We start from the raw sequence: 16912 nt of genomic DNA on the forward strand, positions 1-16912 counted from the left end.
CCTCCACCTCTCCCCCCTCTCCACCTCTCCCCCACCCCCCTCCACCTCTCCCCCTCCTCCACCTCTCCCCCACCTCCACCTCTCCCCCCTCTCCACCTCTCCCCCACCTCCACCTCTCCCCCCTCCACCTCTCCACCTCCTCCTCCCCCCTCTCCACCTCTCCCCCACCTCCACCTCTCCCCCACCTCCACCTCTCCCCCTCTCCACCTCTCCCCCACCTCCACCTCTCCCCCACCTCCACCTCTCCCCCTCCTCCACCTCTCCCCCACTCTCCACCTCTCCCCCTCTCCACCTCTCCCCACCTCCACCTCCCCTCTCCACCTCTCCCCCTCTCCACCTCTCCCCACCTCCACCTCTCCCCCACCTCCACCTGTCCCCCTCTCCACCTCTTCCCCCTCTCCACCTCTTCCCCCCTCTCCACCTCTCCCCCCACCTCCACCTCTCCCCCACCTCCACCTGTCCCCCCTCTCCACCTCTTCCCCCCTCTCCACCTCTCCCCCACCTCCACCTCCACCTCTCCCCCTCTCCACCTCTCCCCCTCTCCACCTCTCCCCCACCTCCACCTCTCCCCCCCCCACCCTCCACCTCTCCCCCCTCTCCACCTCTCCCCCACCTCCACCTCTCCCCCACCTCCACCTCTCCCCCACCTCCACCTCTCCCCCCCTCTCACCTCTCCCCCACCTCCACCTCTCCCCCACCTCCACCTCTCCCCCACCTCCACCTCTCCCCCCCTCTCCACCTCTCCCCCACCTCCACCTCTCCCCCTCTCCACCTCTCCCCCACCTCCACCTCTCCCCCACCTCCACCTCTCCCCCACCTCCACCTCTCCCCCACCTCCACCTCTCCCCCTCTCCCCCCTCTCCACCTCTCCCCCTCTCCCCCACCTCCACCTCTCCCCCACCTCCCACCTCTCCCCCACCTCCACCTCTCCCCCCTCTCCACCTCTCCCCCACCTCCACCTCTCCCCCACCTCCACCTCTCCCCCCTCTCCACCTCTCCCCCCACCTCCACCTCTCCCCCTCCCCACCTCTCCCCCTCCTCCACCTCTCCCCCCTCTCCACCTCTCCCCCCACCTCCACCTCTCCCCCTCTCCACCTCTCCCCCCACCCTCCACCTCTCCCCCACCTCCACCTCTCCCCCCCTCTCCACCTCTCCCCCCACCTCCCACCTCTCCCCCCCTCTCCACCTCTCCCCCCCTCTCCACCTCTCCCCCTCTCCACCTCTTCCCCCTCCCTCTCCACCTCTCCCCCACCTCCACCTCTCCCCCCACCTCCACCTCTCCCCCTCTCCACCTCTCCCCCCCCACCTCCACCCTCTCCCCCCCCCACCTCCACCTCTCTCCCCCTCTCCACCTCTCCCCCCACCTCCACCTCTCCCCCACCTCCACCTCTCCCCCCCTCTCCACCTCTCCCCCCTCTCCACCTCTCCCCCACCTCCACCTCTCCCCCCACCTCCACCCTCTCCCCCCTCTCCACCTCTCCCCCCTCTCCACCTCTCCCCCACCTCCACCTCTCCCTCCTTGTTCTGCTCACCATTTTGCATTTTGCTTCTCCACAGTGTGACTCACCCAGCAGCCCTCAACATCATTTTACATGCACTGAAACACACACACACACACACACACACACACACACACACACACACACACACACACAACATCTTTATAGCATTTAAATCAACTCCTTAAATAATTGGGCTGTGACAACGGCATTTGCTTTGACTCTGTAGTCCAGAGTGCAGGGTGTGGAGATTAACCACAGTGTTAAAGGACAAAATGTCAGCTCTAATTAGAGAGCACTGATATGGACAGTGGTTGAAGCATATAGGAATCCCCATGTTTTTATACACAAGACTCCATCGGCAGTTGGAGAACTGGGTGCTCATTTGTTCTTTGAGCAGCTGTGTGTCTTTGTCTCGTTAGTTCACGAGAGCGCTAACCCTGGGCATCACGTTGTGTCAACACGCAGTCTATGACAGGGGTTTGTTTGCAATTACTAAGACACAAGAACTGGTACTTGTGACAGTTATTGATACCACAAACTCATGTAGCCAATCTGTTGACCTGGTACACTAAACCATCAGCACACTCTCTGCTGTTCACGCATTTTGTAATTTGCTAAACTTTTTTCAAAAACACAAAACATGACTCTCTAAATTAGACACATCATTCAAAGCAAAAGTGAAAAAACCCTACCATGCAAACGGCACTATCATTTACCAATCACCCAACCCCAGTCCTCACATGTATGGAAACATGTACGGCTAATCTGTACACCGCCTAAGCACTATAAAAATATATCTTGGTTGACCATATGACCGACCATGGGTTGTGTAATATGAGCCACTACACTGTAGCGAGTATAAACAAGTGACTATGGTCAGAGTTCCAGGGCAGCGTGGGGGCATCAACACAATGTGAGCAGCCGTTAGCCAGAATGGCATCATTCTTCATCATGCCACTCTCGGTCCCCACAACACTGCCAACATCATCACCTTCCTCAACACGCTGCACAACACACCTATTCTCTATCTCCATGATAATGGGCCAGCGCAACGCCTTCTGTGTCGGGAATGGTGTTTTGCATTTTGCGTAAAAGCATGTATCAGAATTGAAACAGCGTGAACAGCAGAGAATGTGCTGATGGTTTAGTGTACCAGGTCAACAGGTAGGCTGGAGGAGTTAAGGGTTTCAATAACTGTCACAAGCAGCAGTTTCTGTGTCTTAGCAATTGCGTAAAAAATGTAACCCAAGTTTTAATAAAATGAGACATAATTTCAGAAAGGGTGTCTAAGCATTGGCGAAAAAAGGCTCTCATCTTTTTTTCAACATGACGACCAAAGACGTGTTACAACTGAAGATCAGATCACTAGCAGGCGAAACTATTTGATTCAGTCAGTCAAAAGGTATAGCCAAAACATCAAAGGTATAAAACGAGCCATTTGTTACACTGCTAAGAAGCTACAACACACACTGAGTGTACAATTTCTTTCTTTTTTTCAGGACTAGACTGTGGGATACACTGTGGATTTCCAAAAACCACAACAGACAGTTTGTTGAGAATGCTGCAGCCAGACTATTAACATGGACAGAAACAGAGAACACATCACACCTGCTTTAGTACCAAGGCACTAGCTGCCTGTTCCTCTTAGATTCAATCTATAGCTGTTTCTTAAAGTGTTTAAAAAGGTGTAACACCTTCATATAGTCCAGTAGGTCTGACAGACTGTGCTCCCACGTCAGGGTTAAGAACGCTGGACTGTTAACCATTCCTGGAATGATGAACAAAATGACTCAAAGTATGATACCCCAGAACTACATGTCCCAAAGCATCCTAAAATGAAGAACGAACCAGCGGGAACTCAGTCAAGCTGTCGGTAAACCTCAAAACCAGAAATGCCAAATCTTAATCTATGCCAGAGTTGGCACAGGAATGGTGGAGAAAACAGAAACTCTTCATGTTGCTAAGAATACCAGCTGATGTGTGAAAGATGATGGTGTGGACACGTGTAGCTGCCGGAGGCTCGCTTGTCTTCAACGGGACTGCGGATGAATCCTGTGACAAACAGAAGCATCTCAGATCCGCCCCGGTGCCTCAGTGTAGGTCACCTTGCAGCAAGACAATGACCCAAAACATCACAACGACCCGGTGAAATGTCCTTGACCTGTGAAGACGTAGAAACAGCACCAGAGCCGTGCAAGAGTGTCGCCACAGAAGACGGCCAACATCTGATGATATTTATGAGTCAGAGCGTTTAGGCTGGGAGGGATTTGTAAGCAAGTACTAAATTTTGCGAAATTTTTGTTGCTTTTATCTACTTGCTCTTATATGTTTGTTTCTGATTTTAATTACTATGTAGCACTTTGAGGTTTCCTTGAAATGTAAAGTGCACTATAAATAAAATGGATTATTATTATTATTATTATGAGAGTTTTATTCAAGATTATGTTTCTTTGTTCAATATTTGTCCTGTTACTTATGGTCCTTGAAACACGGACATCTCACATAAACAAGGTAGCAATTCCTATATGATTCAGCCAATACATTGTAAATGGCTTAAAAGGCAAAATCCTTGCTGATTCACTAATTCAGCCGTTGATTCACAACTCTGATGTGGTGAAGCACAGAGACAAAGGAATGTACTGATTACACCACACATATTACAGTATACAAATCTACACGTTGCTATATCTATACCTCATTTTAACCCTAACTATAATCTCATTAACTGAAAGAAAACCTTTAGGCTATTTTAGCTTGTGCAGTAAAATATTATTATTTGGTGTTTAAGAAATCTCATAGGGACTAAAAAATCTCAATAACAGGTGTTTCAATTATTGCAGAGACATTCAGTCCCCTCAGGGAGTGATGCACAAGCGTATACTCACATACCCAAACAAATACAGCAGATACACACACACTCACGTACACACGGTGACTTTGTAGTCTTGTGTACACCTGCAAGTCTTTACATTTAAAAACCTCTCTGATCAGCAGATTTGCCCCCCCAACCCCCCAACCACCCCCCCCCCCCATCCTCCCCTCCCACTGCCCCTCTGCTCCAGCTGTTCACATCAGTGGGAGATACGCAGTATTTCACTACCGCTACTGCTCCTGATGAGGGTCCAAGATAAATGAGATGAGTCGTTTTGCCCCTTTCCACACTTCTCTGTGTACAGAGCTTCTGATCAGATGAACTGGGCCTCGCACGTGTCCGGGCATTACAGCGTTACGTCTTGAGATGGGCCCTCGAACAAGGGTTACAGAAAATGACTCTACCTAAAAGCCTGCCAAGGGCGTGTCTGTCAGGACGAGTGTTTTTCACATCCTCCCATTTGACAACAGACACCCATCACGGTCAGATTTTAAGAAGTGAAGATTTGAGAAGGTTTTAAAGACTTGGCCAGGAATCCTGTATCCTGTAGTCTGTTGCTACAGCAACTACTGCTTCCCAGCAACAACACAATGCCCACTACAAATATAATATGCACGTTTGGTGTGTTCTCTATTCATAAACTCCAAGTACGTCCTGGGTTGAGTTTCGGTAATGACTGTACTAAAGAGGCACTTGTAGCACAGTGAAACTGATGGTTCCGATAAATCGTCATCACTTGATTTCTGCCAGTGTGCTCCAAGGAAAGTAGACCACTTTTGTGGCCAGACCAGCGGTGAGGCAAGTCATGTGATTCTGACCCATCCTGCTGTACGTACGTCCCCTGCAAAATGCAATAATGTTGCTTATTGCATGTATACAGAAAGTTGGGGGGGGGGCAAAATACTAAAATGGAAGCTGCCCAGTTGCGGTGATAAATGTTCCTCCCTACCTCACAGAGCAACAGTCCCAGAACACAGAGGCAGCTCACGGAAACATGCTGTTATACTCTCTTTCCCTTCCTTTTTTACTCAAACGGTAGGAGGAAGAGTGAGATGAGGGAAACGTACAGAAAGGAGAAGAGACCGAGGAAGAGTGGGCCGGCACGACCCGGCGAGGCTCCCTCCGACACACTCGGTCTCCGCTCTCGTGAAAGCCAGGGGGGAACCTGCAACCCGGGGTCTCCTAGCCTGCCACATTAGTACCAACAACACACTCTCTCATACCATCACTAACTCAGTAATTACAAAATTTGTAAGAGGGGCAATTTAGTCCTCCGTTTGCTCTGAGCAAGATTTAATGGTGGAATATTTCATCACACCAAACATGCCACTTTAACTAGATTATCTTGGGCATTCCTACAGGGCAGTATACCAAAGCGATTTGCTCATGGTGTAAAACAAGACACAAATTACTTACTAATCTAGGTCTTCAGCCATTTAATGTCTCCCCTTAAAAATGTCTTGCCAACTGCCTTTTCTTCTGTGTTCCTGTCTGTCAAATGCCCTGTAAAAGCCTGTATGTGTTTTATGCCAAATTTATTTTGTGCCTTTTGTGAGGAGTTCTTTCATTTCTGGAAATGTGTAAAACGATTACACGAATTCAAGTCAGGCTCCTTTTGCCTTCATATTGGATGAGTGGTTTAAAATGTGGCTTTTTCTATCAAATTCAGGAGAAAATTCTGCATATCACACTCAGGCACAACATCAGCAAGCTCTCCAGAGCTGTCTTAGCTGATAGCGAATCACTCCGATGAGTCGTAATGTTATGATGAACAGGGCATGAAGATGGAATGATGTCTCAAATAATAAGACATATACCTAACAAAAAGCAATTTGAGGTGTAAATCAGGGCACAGAAATAGATTCAATTTATGTAAATAAAAATGGCCTTTCCCCTCATGGTTCATTCACAATGATTAATGTAAACATTTAAATAATTCCCAGTACACAGTACACATTGATATGTCCATTAGCTCTCATATAGTTGTAATGTGGTAGATATTGGCACAGTTATAAATCTGCATTGTTGATATGACTGAAAAGTATGTTACATTCTTACCTGTCATATTTGGTGAGGCTCCAGTTTCCATCATTATATTTGTTTCTGACTGAAAACAGATAGATTAGATAGATAGATAGATAGATAGATAGATAGATAGATAGATAGATAGATAGATAGATAAACATGTTCACGTTTCAAATTCAAAGGTTCTAGTTTTCTTACTGAATAAGAGTAAATAAACAACGCTGACTGAGAAGTCTGACGATAATCACATTTTTACCTATACAACATCGCCCTCTAGAGGCGGAAGCAGGATTACCTTTGACGGTTTGTATCCAAACAACATGACAACCGCGATCTTCAGATCCTCTCTGGACAAATAACCCTTACTGTCCACATCACACTGGCAGAAAACCTGCCTAGCACAAACACAAACGGGTGGTCACATCTTTGATATACAACTTTATGATTTGTTTTGTCGATTCATATTCGTGTGTTTTTTGTTTAGATAACGTCAACCTTGCTTAGTAGAAAATCACATTTGTATTAACTACATTTGAAAAATGTCTTAAATGTCTAAAAATGTAAAAACGTAAACTTCATTTTGTGTGATAGTATGTTCTCCTCCAGAGCCCGGATAGCTCAGTCGGTAGAGCATCAGACTTTTAATCTGAGGGTCCAGGGTTCAAGTCCCTGTTCGGGCGATACTTTTTTCACTCAATATAATAAAATTAACGTGAGCTACACGAGTAGATTCTTGGTTAAAAATACTCAGATATTAATATCAACATACAAGTTACTAACTAGCTATATCGTTGGTATTCATAAACCGCTTCGTCAAAAGTTTCTTACCGATGCAAATCGCTTTCTGTCAATATCAGTTACTTTTCTGTCCCTGGGACAAAAAGAAGCACCACTTCCAAAAGACATTCGTACTGAACCAAACGATATTTGTTGGTATTTCACGATAATGAGTTAGCCAGCTAAGTAGCTAATGAGCCAGTGGGAATGTTTTACAAGATTTACATGGTAACCACTGCTTTTACCTGATAGGCTAAAGTTATGTGACGTGTTAGAATCAATACAGGTGGTTGGCTGGGTTAATCAAATTATCCGAGCTAGCCAGCCAACCAACTACAGTAATAAGACTTTTTTGTCACAAAAGTCCGAGCCCTAAATACGAAAATGAATCGGGTTTTTTTACTGAGAGACGGACATTCCCTCTGCACAAAGACGCACATAACAACACGTTTTATAAAGTAGTTACATGTGCTGAAATGTTATTCAAATCATGCAATTTTGCTGTACGAGTAAATATCAACGGACTTTTATTTTGAAAACTGTCTTGCTCTTTCCGTCGCATTCACACGCGAAGAAGCGCGAGCGTTAGGAGTTCCAAACGAATCAACCGTGCGAACTGGCTCGTTTATTACGTCACGGGGTTTTTGATGTCGCGTTCCACATGATACACTTGATTCCACTTGTTTACGTTTGTTTTTGTTTTGGGCATTTTCTTCAAATAAATTTAAATCTGCAACATTCTCTTCCCGCCAGAGTAAGTCAATATCATTGGTTTACTAGGCTACCTGGCTAACTGCACATTTAAATTAAATTAAATTAAATTAAATTAAATTAAATTATTTATTTGGTTACTGAATGAATATAAAGAATATATGCATGTGGTTCCGCAGCTGGTCCAGGATGAACCCAACACTGAGCTACTGCAGCTCATTGAGACTAGATAGGGAGCTTGCATAGCTAGCTAAGTTCACGTTATTTCTTTACGCTTATGCAATGTAGCTAGCAAGCACGGCGGGTAAATTAATGTTATTATTAATCATTAACATGACTGACAAGTATTGCAAACTTTCCGGCGGTTGTTTAGCTAGCTAAGGCAGGTTTTAAAGATTGTTTCCACGTTTGCGTGTGTGTGTGTGTGTGTGTGTGTGCGCTGTGAACGGATACGCATGTTCAGCTACAAAAGCAATAACGACTTAATCATATACATCATATAGCTATCAAGTAGTTACTGTTATCCAGCACCATTGTTCAAAAAGAAAAGCATGCAATTCTCCTTTGTAGTCAGTTGCCCAGCCTGAGAGATTTATTATGTGGTATTTTGCAATTATACGTCGCTTTAACGTTGACTTGCGTTATTATACGAATGACACCCAGATCTAACAGAACATTACCGGTTCTGTTAACGATCCACCCATAACTCATTAGGAAAATTGTTTATCTGAGATCCAAAATTGGATGAAGGAAAATTTTCTCGTGAAATCGTAAGACAGCTCATCCTGATTGGCACCAAGTCAATACTCAGCCAGACTCTATCTCTTAATATCGGTGATGCAGTCTTTCCTCCCTCTACCATAATCTGTAATCTGAGTCTCCTCCTTGATTCCACTCTCTTTCCCAACCAACATCAACTCAGTGGCAAAAACTGCATTATCACACCTGTGTACACATCACACCTGTTCTCCTTCACTCATCACCACATCACACCTGTTCTCCTTCACTCATCACCACATCACACCTGTTCTCCTTCACTCATCACCACATTACACCTGTTCTCATTCACTCATCGCCACATCACACCTGTTCTCCTTCACTCATCGCCACATCACACCTGTTCTCCTTCACTCATCACCACATCACACCTGTTCTCCTTCACTCATCACCACATCACACCTGTTCTCCTTCACTCATCACCACATCACACCTGTTCTCCTTCACTCATCACCACATCACACCTGTTCTCCTTCACTCATCGCCACATCACACCTGTTCTCCTTCACTCATCACACCATCACACCTGTTCTCCTTCACTCACCACCACATCACACCTGTTCTCCTTCACTCATCACACCATCACACCTGTTCTCCTTCACTCATCACCACATCACACCTGTTCTCCTTCACTCATCGCCACATCACACCTGTTCTCCTTCACTCATCACCACATCACACCTGTTCTCCTTCACTCATCACCACATCACACCTGTTCTCCTTCACTCATCACCACATTACACCTGTTCTCCTTCACTCATCACCACATTACACCTGTTCTCCTTCACTCATCACCACATCACACCTGTTCTCCTTCACTCATCGCCACATCACACCTGTTCTCCTTCACTCATCGCCACATCACACCTGTTCTCCTTCACTCATCGCCACATCACACCTGTTCTCCTTCACTCATCACCACATCACACCTGTTCTCCTTCACTCATCACCACATCACACCTGTTCTCCTTCACTCATCACCACATCACACCTGTTCTCCTTCACTCATCACCACATCACACCTGTTCTCCTTCACTCATCACCACATCACACCTGTTCTCCTTCACTCATCACCACATCACACCTGTTCTCCAGCATCTCCACTGGCTCCCTGTTAAATACTGGATCCAATTCAAAATTCTCCTATTTACTTATAATGCTCCAAACAATCTTGCCCTTCCTCATCTGTCCAAACTCCTTCTCTACAAACCATCTCATTCTCTTCTGTCTTCTACCACCTGCCATCTCAACCCCTGTGGCTTTGGTGATCGGGCATTTTCCAGAATCGCTTCCCGTCTGTGGGTCTCCGTCCTAAGTGTGGTCAAACAATCTTCCCCTCTTTCCGTATTTAAATCTTAAGACTCACCACTTCTTCCTCACTCATGGTCTTCCTCCTGTCTAATTGGATCTACCACTTATTGCTGATGTCTAGTTATAGTAATTGGCAGGTTATGTTTCCCTTAATCAATGAACCATTTACTTTCTGTGTGTTCTTTGTACTAATGACTGTAAGCGTCTTTGGGTTTTAGAAAGCGCTTTATAAGAATAAAATATTATTATTATTATTATTATTATTATTATTATTATTATTATTGTGTTAGGATCTATATCCTGCTGATAGGCGTTGACCTTACTGGTGACCACTCGTCCTTTTGCTGATGCACTATTTTCATATTGTTCTACTTTTGAGGTTATTTTTATGTTGTGTGTGTTTGACCCATATACCTGAACATTGGCCACCAGCTATATGACCTCTTTGAAACTTTTGTCCTGCTTCTAAGACTTGAATATAGAAGAGCTGATTGTCAGCCTATTTTTATATTGTCTCTGCCACATATCTCAAGGCAAGACCTAAAATGACTTACACAGGTGCATAGGTGAAGATCCTACTTGTAAATAATATGCGGGGGGTTGGCCCACTGAAGCATATTTTAACAGAATAAAAGGTGGACAGTAGCTTGTTTGTTCAATAGTAACACCTAAAGGTTGTCATTGTTTATTGTGGTAAATCTAGATGGAACTGGTCTCCCCAAGCACACATTAGTGGTACCAGTGGTCTTAATTACCAGGGAGGCCACAGTGGATCTGTGGTATTGGGAAAAACTTGGTGACGTATTAGGTAAAGTATATGTGGGAGATTGCACAAAGTAAGTTTTAACAGTGCCAGTATGGTTGGGTACAGCCTTACTGGCTGGGGAGGCTAATGTGGATTTTACGAGTCAGTAAGTGACTGGTTGTGTGGGGGCTGTTTGCTATTGGTGTAGAGCATAAAGGCCATGTGACGTTGGTGTCAGTGGGGCTGCCTCCAGCCTTATTCAGCAAGGAAACCAGTTTGGGTTTCTGTTGAAAGGCTAAGATTAAAAGTACCCTTGGAAGGGTAAGACCAGGCCGTACTGTCAGGCATTCTAGAGGTGCTATGGGTTTGACTCTGCAAAATGCTGACAGAGGGAGGTGCCTTCAGAATGACCCCTGAGAAGAGGCCTCAGTGGTGTGGCTGCTCGTATAAACAGAGAGCGCTGGGTTCTGCTTGAAGCTCTACTGGCCTGCCACAGGATATTTTACATCTTGTAAATGCATAATAAATGTATAATTACATTTAGCTCTCTCATTTTGTCTTCCTCCTTCCTTCTTGTTTCCACAGTAGGACAGAATGAGTCAGCATGGCAAATGGACACTGTCTGATAGTGATGATGACAACGTGGTACCTCCCACCCCCCCAAAGGACTTAAACAAGCCAAATGTCAAGCCAGAGTGCAGTGCCAACTCATTTAATACCGTTTTAAACCCAACTCCCAAATCTGAGCCCAGCAGAGAAAACAGTGCCAAGTTTCAACCGTCCCTTAAACCTGAAAATGTGTCTGCGTCCCCCATGGGTTCTGAGGCCAGACAGGCAGCGCACCTTAACCAGGCTGATCCGGTGAAATACGACCAGCGTCCTACACCTGCCGTTAAAAGGAAGAGAGAACGAGACGAGAGCCCTTGGAACCTCTCGAGCAGTGACGATGAAGCTCCTTCATCTGCCCCAGATGCGAAGCCTAAACAGTCGAGATCAGGTCCCCCAAAGAAGAAGATACGGGACGCTCGGCCACCCAGTCCCCATGGAGCAGCGTACTATAAGGAGGAGCCCAGTGATTTCTTTGAGGCGGACTTATCGGCGATGAGTAACACGTACCGCTTTTATTTAAACAAAGTCAGTGGCATAGAGCAAAAGTACAACACTGGGGCTTTGCACATCAAAGGTCTGGCTTTCTCTCTGTTAGGATTTAAAACACACACATATGTATGTGAAATTCTGTGAACATGTTTCTTTTCAAAATGTTAAAACGTCATTTTTTTCCCACCTGCCCGCTTCTGAAATTAGACATCCTGTCCCCTATGTTTGGTACTCTGAAGGAATCTGTCCAGGTAAATGCTTCATGCATTCCAGACTAAGGTATGTTGGATGCTCGTAATGTCTGCTTTAGCTCACCACCTCTGTCTTTACAGTTCAACTACTGCTTTGATATTCCTTGGATGGTGCAGCAGTATCCTCCAGAATTTAGGTAATCATTTCCTCTGTGTCCTTCTCGTTCTGGTTCTCTTCAGTAGTTTAAAGCTCGTCTTTGATTAACTTGTACATTCAGTAGTGATTCTTTGACATACGTCTCATAGTCAAGTACCCTCCCTGTCCATTAACACCCATATTATGTGAGCTGACCTCCCTGATCTGTTCCCTGTCCAATCTAGACCGCCGCTACCTTTGCATTTCAAATAGGTTGTTGCATCTTTACGAATGTGTTGTGGAATCATTTCTGTTTGTCTGTTGTTACCAATGAATTTCATGCACAGAGAATGTCAGGGTGTGTGTGTGCTTGTGTTTGATTCACCTTAATGCCTTTCAGCTTAAAATGGAATACAAAAAAAATGTCCAGATCCACTTAGGCGTAGTTCAGACCTGAACTGGATATCGTCAGGAAACCAGGTCCAATGGGGCTTACGTTCTGTTGACGCAGTCTTGTACTGTTGTGCTTATTTGGTCAACAGATGCATATGACTATTCTTAGAGTTTCTTTTTATTCACAGATCAGATATTTCTGTATTTTTCTTTGTTTTAGGACTAAACCTGTTATTATTGTCCATGGGGAGAAGCGGGAGTCGAAGGCTCGGTTGATCCAGCAGGCTCAACCATACAGCCATATTCGCTTCTGTCAGGTTCGACCTTCTTCTGACTTGCTTGATGTACTGGCTTTTTAAAAACTATTCAGATTTGGCAGGTGCACTTTGGCAGGTGTAATATTGTTGTGTCCACTAGGGGGCAGTAACCTGTTTCTGTTTCTGCAGAACTGTTAATTGTATTGTCAAATTGAACTTCTCTTATCAGGCCAAGTTGGACATCGCCTTTGGCACGCATCATACGTAAGTGCTTTAACTTCGTTATTTCCTTTGTTATTTCTTTCCTAAGAGAAAGCAATTTCCTCAGGTCAAACTCATGCTCAGGTGTGTCTGAGCTCGAGCCATCCTACAACTGTCCTGACATATACACAGGTCACACACGCAGGTCACACACAGAGGTCACACACGCAGGTCACACACAGAGGTCACACACAGAGGTCACACACACAGGTCACACACACAGGTCACACACGCAGGTCAAACACAGTTCACACACGCAGGTCACACACACAGGTCAAACACAGTTCACACACGCAGGTCACACACACAGGTAACACACGCAGGTCACACACGCAGGTCACACACACAGGTCACACACGCAGGTCACACACGCAGGTCACACACGCAGGTCACACGCAGGTCACACACAGGTCACACACACAGGTCACACACAGGTCACACACGCAGGTCACACACGCAGGTCACACACACAGGTCACACACGCAGGTCACACACGCAGGTCACACACGCAGGTCACACACGCAGGTCACACACGCAGGTCACACACAGGTCACACACACAGGTCACACACACAGGTCACACACGCAGGTCACACACACAGGTCACACGCAGGTCACACACAGGTCACACACACAGGTCACACACACAGGTCACACACAGGTCACACACAGGTCACACACGCAGGTCACACACAGGTCACACACACAGGTCACACACAGGTAACACACACAGGTCACACACAGGTGCTCGCTACTGTATGTCAGGACATTTTGATTTAGTTCCTTTAGTTCTTTGTTCCCGCAGCCAGACTGAGTTGTGCTTCCTGTTTTCATGCAGCAGACATTGAAGTTTTACAACAACAAACAGACAGTACAGAATAAAATGTGTAAACAGACCGAAGCATAAACTAGACGTACAGCACAGAAGTATAGAAGTACTTTTCTACAGAAACAGAATCGCTACTACCAATAATAACAACAACAATAATAAGTACAGAAGTCAAAATGATGTGAATCCAACTTTGGAAAAGGGCTGAGATGATGGTTATATTTGAGAGTAGCTCTGGAGCTATGCGGGTGGAAAGGGTCGCCGTAATTAGCATAGGTGCTGCCCCCTACAGGTGTGGGTGTACTTGTTATCAGGAGTGTAGCACTTCACACAGTACTCACCAAAACACACCTCCACTACAGCTGCATTGTCCTACACCTGTAAGCGTAGGCCTTCAGTAGTCCGTAGGAGCAGATGAACGGAACGTAGATGGAGAGTACGACACGCCGAGGAAGAGTGAGCGAGGAAGAGTGTGCAGAATACGGGCGGCTCGGGGGGCCGTGCTAGAGGGGGAAGGCGAAGCAGCTCTCTGGGAGAAGCCTGGCGGGGGCGTGCCTGTCCCGTGGGGTCCGCCGGCCGCTAGCGGAACAAACGCCCGCGGGCCGCAGGACGCGGAGACATCTGATGGGCCCAGTGTTCCTCGCAGTTGCCGGCGGATCCAATCAGATAGCGAAGCATATTTTCTACCTGTAGGAAGTCTTAAGAGAGTTTAACCTGCATTTAACAGCAGGGCTCGGGCGAACCCTCCGTGAGTTTGAACCGCACGTTAAACACAAATCCTGTTGAATATTAATGGGCTGTGTTTCTAGTCGACAGGATTTTTTTTTGGAAGGTTTAACATGATTTATTCAGGAACAGAGACCGGGAGCAGGCACTGAAGAACTGAACAGGTTTCCCCCCCTCCTTTGAGAGCTCCTGTTGTAGTTCATAATGAAATAAATAAAGCATTAATGGCAGGATGTTCCTCACACACCTGCGTCCAGCTGCAGAGGGCAGGGGTTCTTCTGGGTTGGATTAGACCTGTGTCACCCCGGTGCATTTAGGTGTGTTTATTTAGACAGAAGTGTGTACAACAGAACCCCCCCCCCCCCCCCCCCCCCCCCCAGCACTTCTAATGGCTGCTGTATCTTTGTGAATGTAATAAAATTAAGAAAAACCATAAGTCGTTATGTGCCAGAGTTAATTTTGGCTTTAGATATTTAATGCTAACAGAGCGTCTGTAGTGTGTACTGTCGAGACGTGGTTTTTTTAACGTGTCACATGTTTTTCAGAAGTTTCTTTCACGGTTTTTCCAGTCTCACTACGGTTTCTTTCATTTTCAGGAAGATGATGCTTCTGTGGTATGAGGAGGGATTCAGGGTCATTATTCTGACATCAAACCTCATCCAGGCTGACTGGTACCAGAAGACTCAGGGGTGAGACGGGCAGCGTCTCTCTCATCACACGCTCCTGAAAGACTGGTTATAGGAATGAATGAGCTTTGTCATATGTGATGATGAATCCTGTTTGGCTTCCCTCCTTCTCTGTGTTTTTGAAGTTGTTTTGTTCTAAGATTCATAAAAAGGCATTTCTTTGATATCTGGTAGCTCTGCATTCACTAGACTGAAACATTTTTGGTCAGTTGCCATGACAACACACTGAGCAGATGATTTCAGGAAATTGAAACGGAGTTGATTTCTTCCAAATGGGTTTTTATGCCGGGCTTTGTGAATCTGAATACATCGATTCTGCTCTTACAAACTGTCCAAACTCTTTATTAGTCAGCTACCGAGAGATTAAGGTTCATAAAAGCATTTACATTTTACATTTACATTTACAAGAGCATGATGGATTTGTTCAGAATAATAACTTGATTCAATTAACTGAAATTTAACTCAAGTGTAGTGTTTTTGGGGCAGTCATGGCCTGGCGGTTAGGGAACTGGTCTTGTGACCGGAGGGTCGTGGGTTCAATTCCCAGACCTGAGGCCATGACTGAGGTGCCCTTGAGCAAGGCACCTAACCCCAACTGCTCCCCGGGCGCCGGGCTAGGGCTGCCCACCGCTCTGGGCACGTGTGATCCACAGCCCCCTAGTAATCACTACTGTGTGTATGTGTGTGTGTTCTGACTGCACAGATGGGTTAAAAGCGGCGGACAAATTTCGATTGGGGTGTAAAAATCACAATTGACAAAATATGGCACATTTCATTAGCGCTATTTTAACTCCTCTGATTGATGTTAAAAGGGTCTTCACACCTTAAAGGAGCTGCAGCCTTGCAGTAGATTGTGTAAGAGATCATGACAGGATAATCCTGGTTTATTGTAAGCATCATCTTTTTAGCACAGTCTAACAGTGCCTTGTGTTCTTCTGAGATTTGTGAGCAGTTTCACTGTGTTGTATCTGCCTTTAACCTCTAAAGTCATTTTGAGGCTCTTTAAAATCACCCTCCACCCCCTTTGTGCCAGAAAATTCCCTTTACAAATTACAGAGACAAACTGGGGATCCTCGTGCCGGGAAGTTTCTATCACACAGAACGTGCATTGTTGTGTCACCAACAGCTCGCGTGTGCATTTGAAGTGGTCACATCCACACAATCGCTGGAGCTAAATGAACTGTTGTTTCTGCGGCTGTTGCAGCCTCTTCTCTCCCTGACCCCGCGCCGTTCACGCCTGACTGTCCCTTCCCCCCCCCCCCCCCCCCGAGCCTCGCACACCAGAGACATGCAATGAATCTCATTAACGTCTCGCTGTTACCCCATCGGGTTGCATCTCATCTCACGCGTCTTTTCATTATTCAGCCTTGGTGGGTCTCTCGTTGACATTCGTACAGCAGTCAGGTTCTGTCACCAGTCCTCGGTAAAAGGGCTTTTCTGCCTCCCCTTCAAGAGTGCCGCTCCGAGACCATATTGATCTGATCTGAAAACGCTGCGGGGAATATTGCTGTAATGTGTCTGTCAGGTCCCCATTCAGCAGCAGTTACGGGTCGTTTTGCTTTTCAAAATGAAGTATAGCGTGCCGGGCTGTTTTGATGGCTCATATGTTAAATAAT

At 46.1% G+C, this 16912-nt stretch overlaps 1 protein-coding gene, 1 long non-coding RNA gene and 1 other non-coding gene across 6 annotated transcripts in view; 2 read left to right on the top strand and 1 right to left on the bottom strand.

Annotated features, from left to right (window-relative positions):
- Positions 1–1529: 1529 nt before the first annotated feature.
- On the bottom strand, positions 1530–7386 carry LOC143481025 (uncharacterized). Of its 3 annotated transcripts, none has more exons than XR_013121935.1 (4): positions 7228–7386; positions 6695–6790; positions 6433–6481; positions 1530–1597 (listed from the first exon to the last, which is right to left on the bottom strand). It is a non-coding gene; the product is annotated as an uncharacterized LOC143481025 (long non-coding RNA). The 3 variants fall into 3 exon arrangements; XR_013121936.1 differs by lacking the exon at positions 1530–1597 and adding an exon at positions 2914–3554; XR_013121937.1 differs by lacking the exon at positions 1530–1597 and adding an exon at positions 5586–6191.
- Positions 7007–7079, top strand: trnak-uuu (transfer RNA lysine (anticodon UUU)). The gene has a single exon. It is a non-coding gene; the product is annotated as a tRNA-Lys (tRNA).
- A 354-nt stretch (positions 7387–7740) lies between the features above and the next one.
- Positions 7741–16912, top strand: part of tdp1 (tyrosyl-DNA phosphodiesterase 1) — a 39828-nt gene continuing 30656 nt past the window's right edge. For both annotated transcript variants that reach the window (XM_076977885.1, XM_076977886.1), the window contains exons 1-7: positions 7741–7930; positions 11306–11903; positions 12026–12069; positions 12151–12206; positions 12759–12855; positions 13025–13059; positions 15207–15299. In XM_076977885.1, coding sequence (XP_076834000.1) covers positions 11315–11903; positions 12026–12069; positions 12151–12206; positions 12759–12855; positions 13025–13059; positions 15207–15299 — 914 coding nt within the window. In that variant the 5' untranslated portion in view covers positions 7741–7930; positions 11306–11314. The remainder of the gene's footprint in view (positions 7931–11305; positions 11904–12025; positions 12070–12150; positions 12207–12758; positions 12856–13024; positions 13060–15206; positions 15300–16912) is intronic.

Source organism: Brachyhypopomus gauderio, chromosome 17 (genome assembly GCF_052324685.1).
Source record: "Brachyhypopomus gauderio isolate BG-103 chromosome 17, BGAUD_0.2, whole genome shotgun sequence".
Lineage (NCBI taxonomy): Eukaryota > Metazoa > Chordata > Actinopteri > Gymnotiformes > Hypopomidae > Brachyhypopomus > Brachyhypopomus gauderio.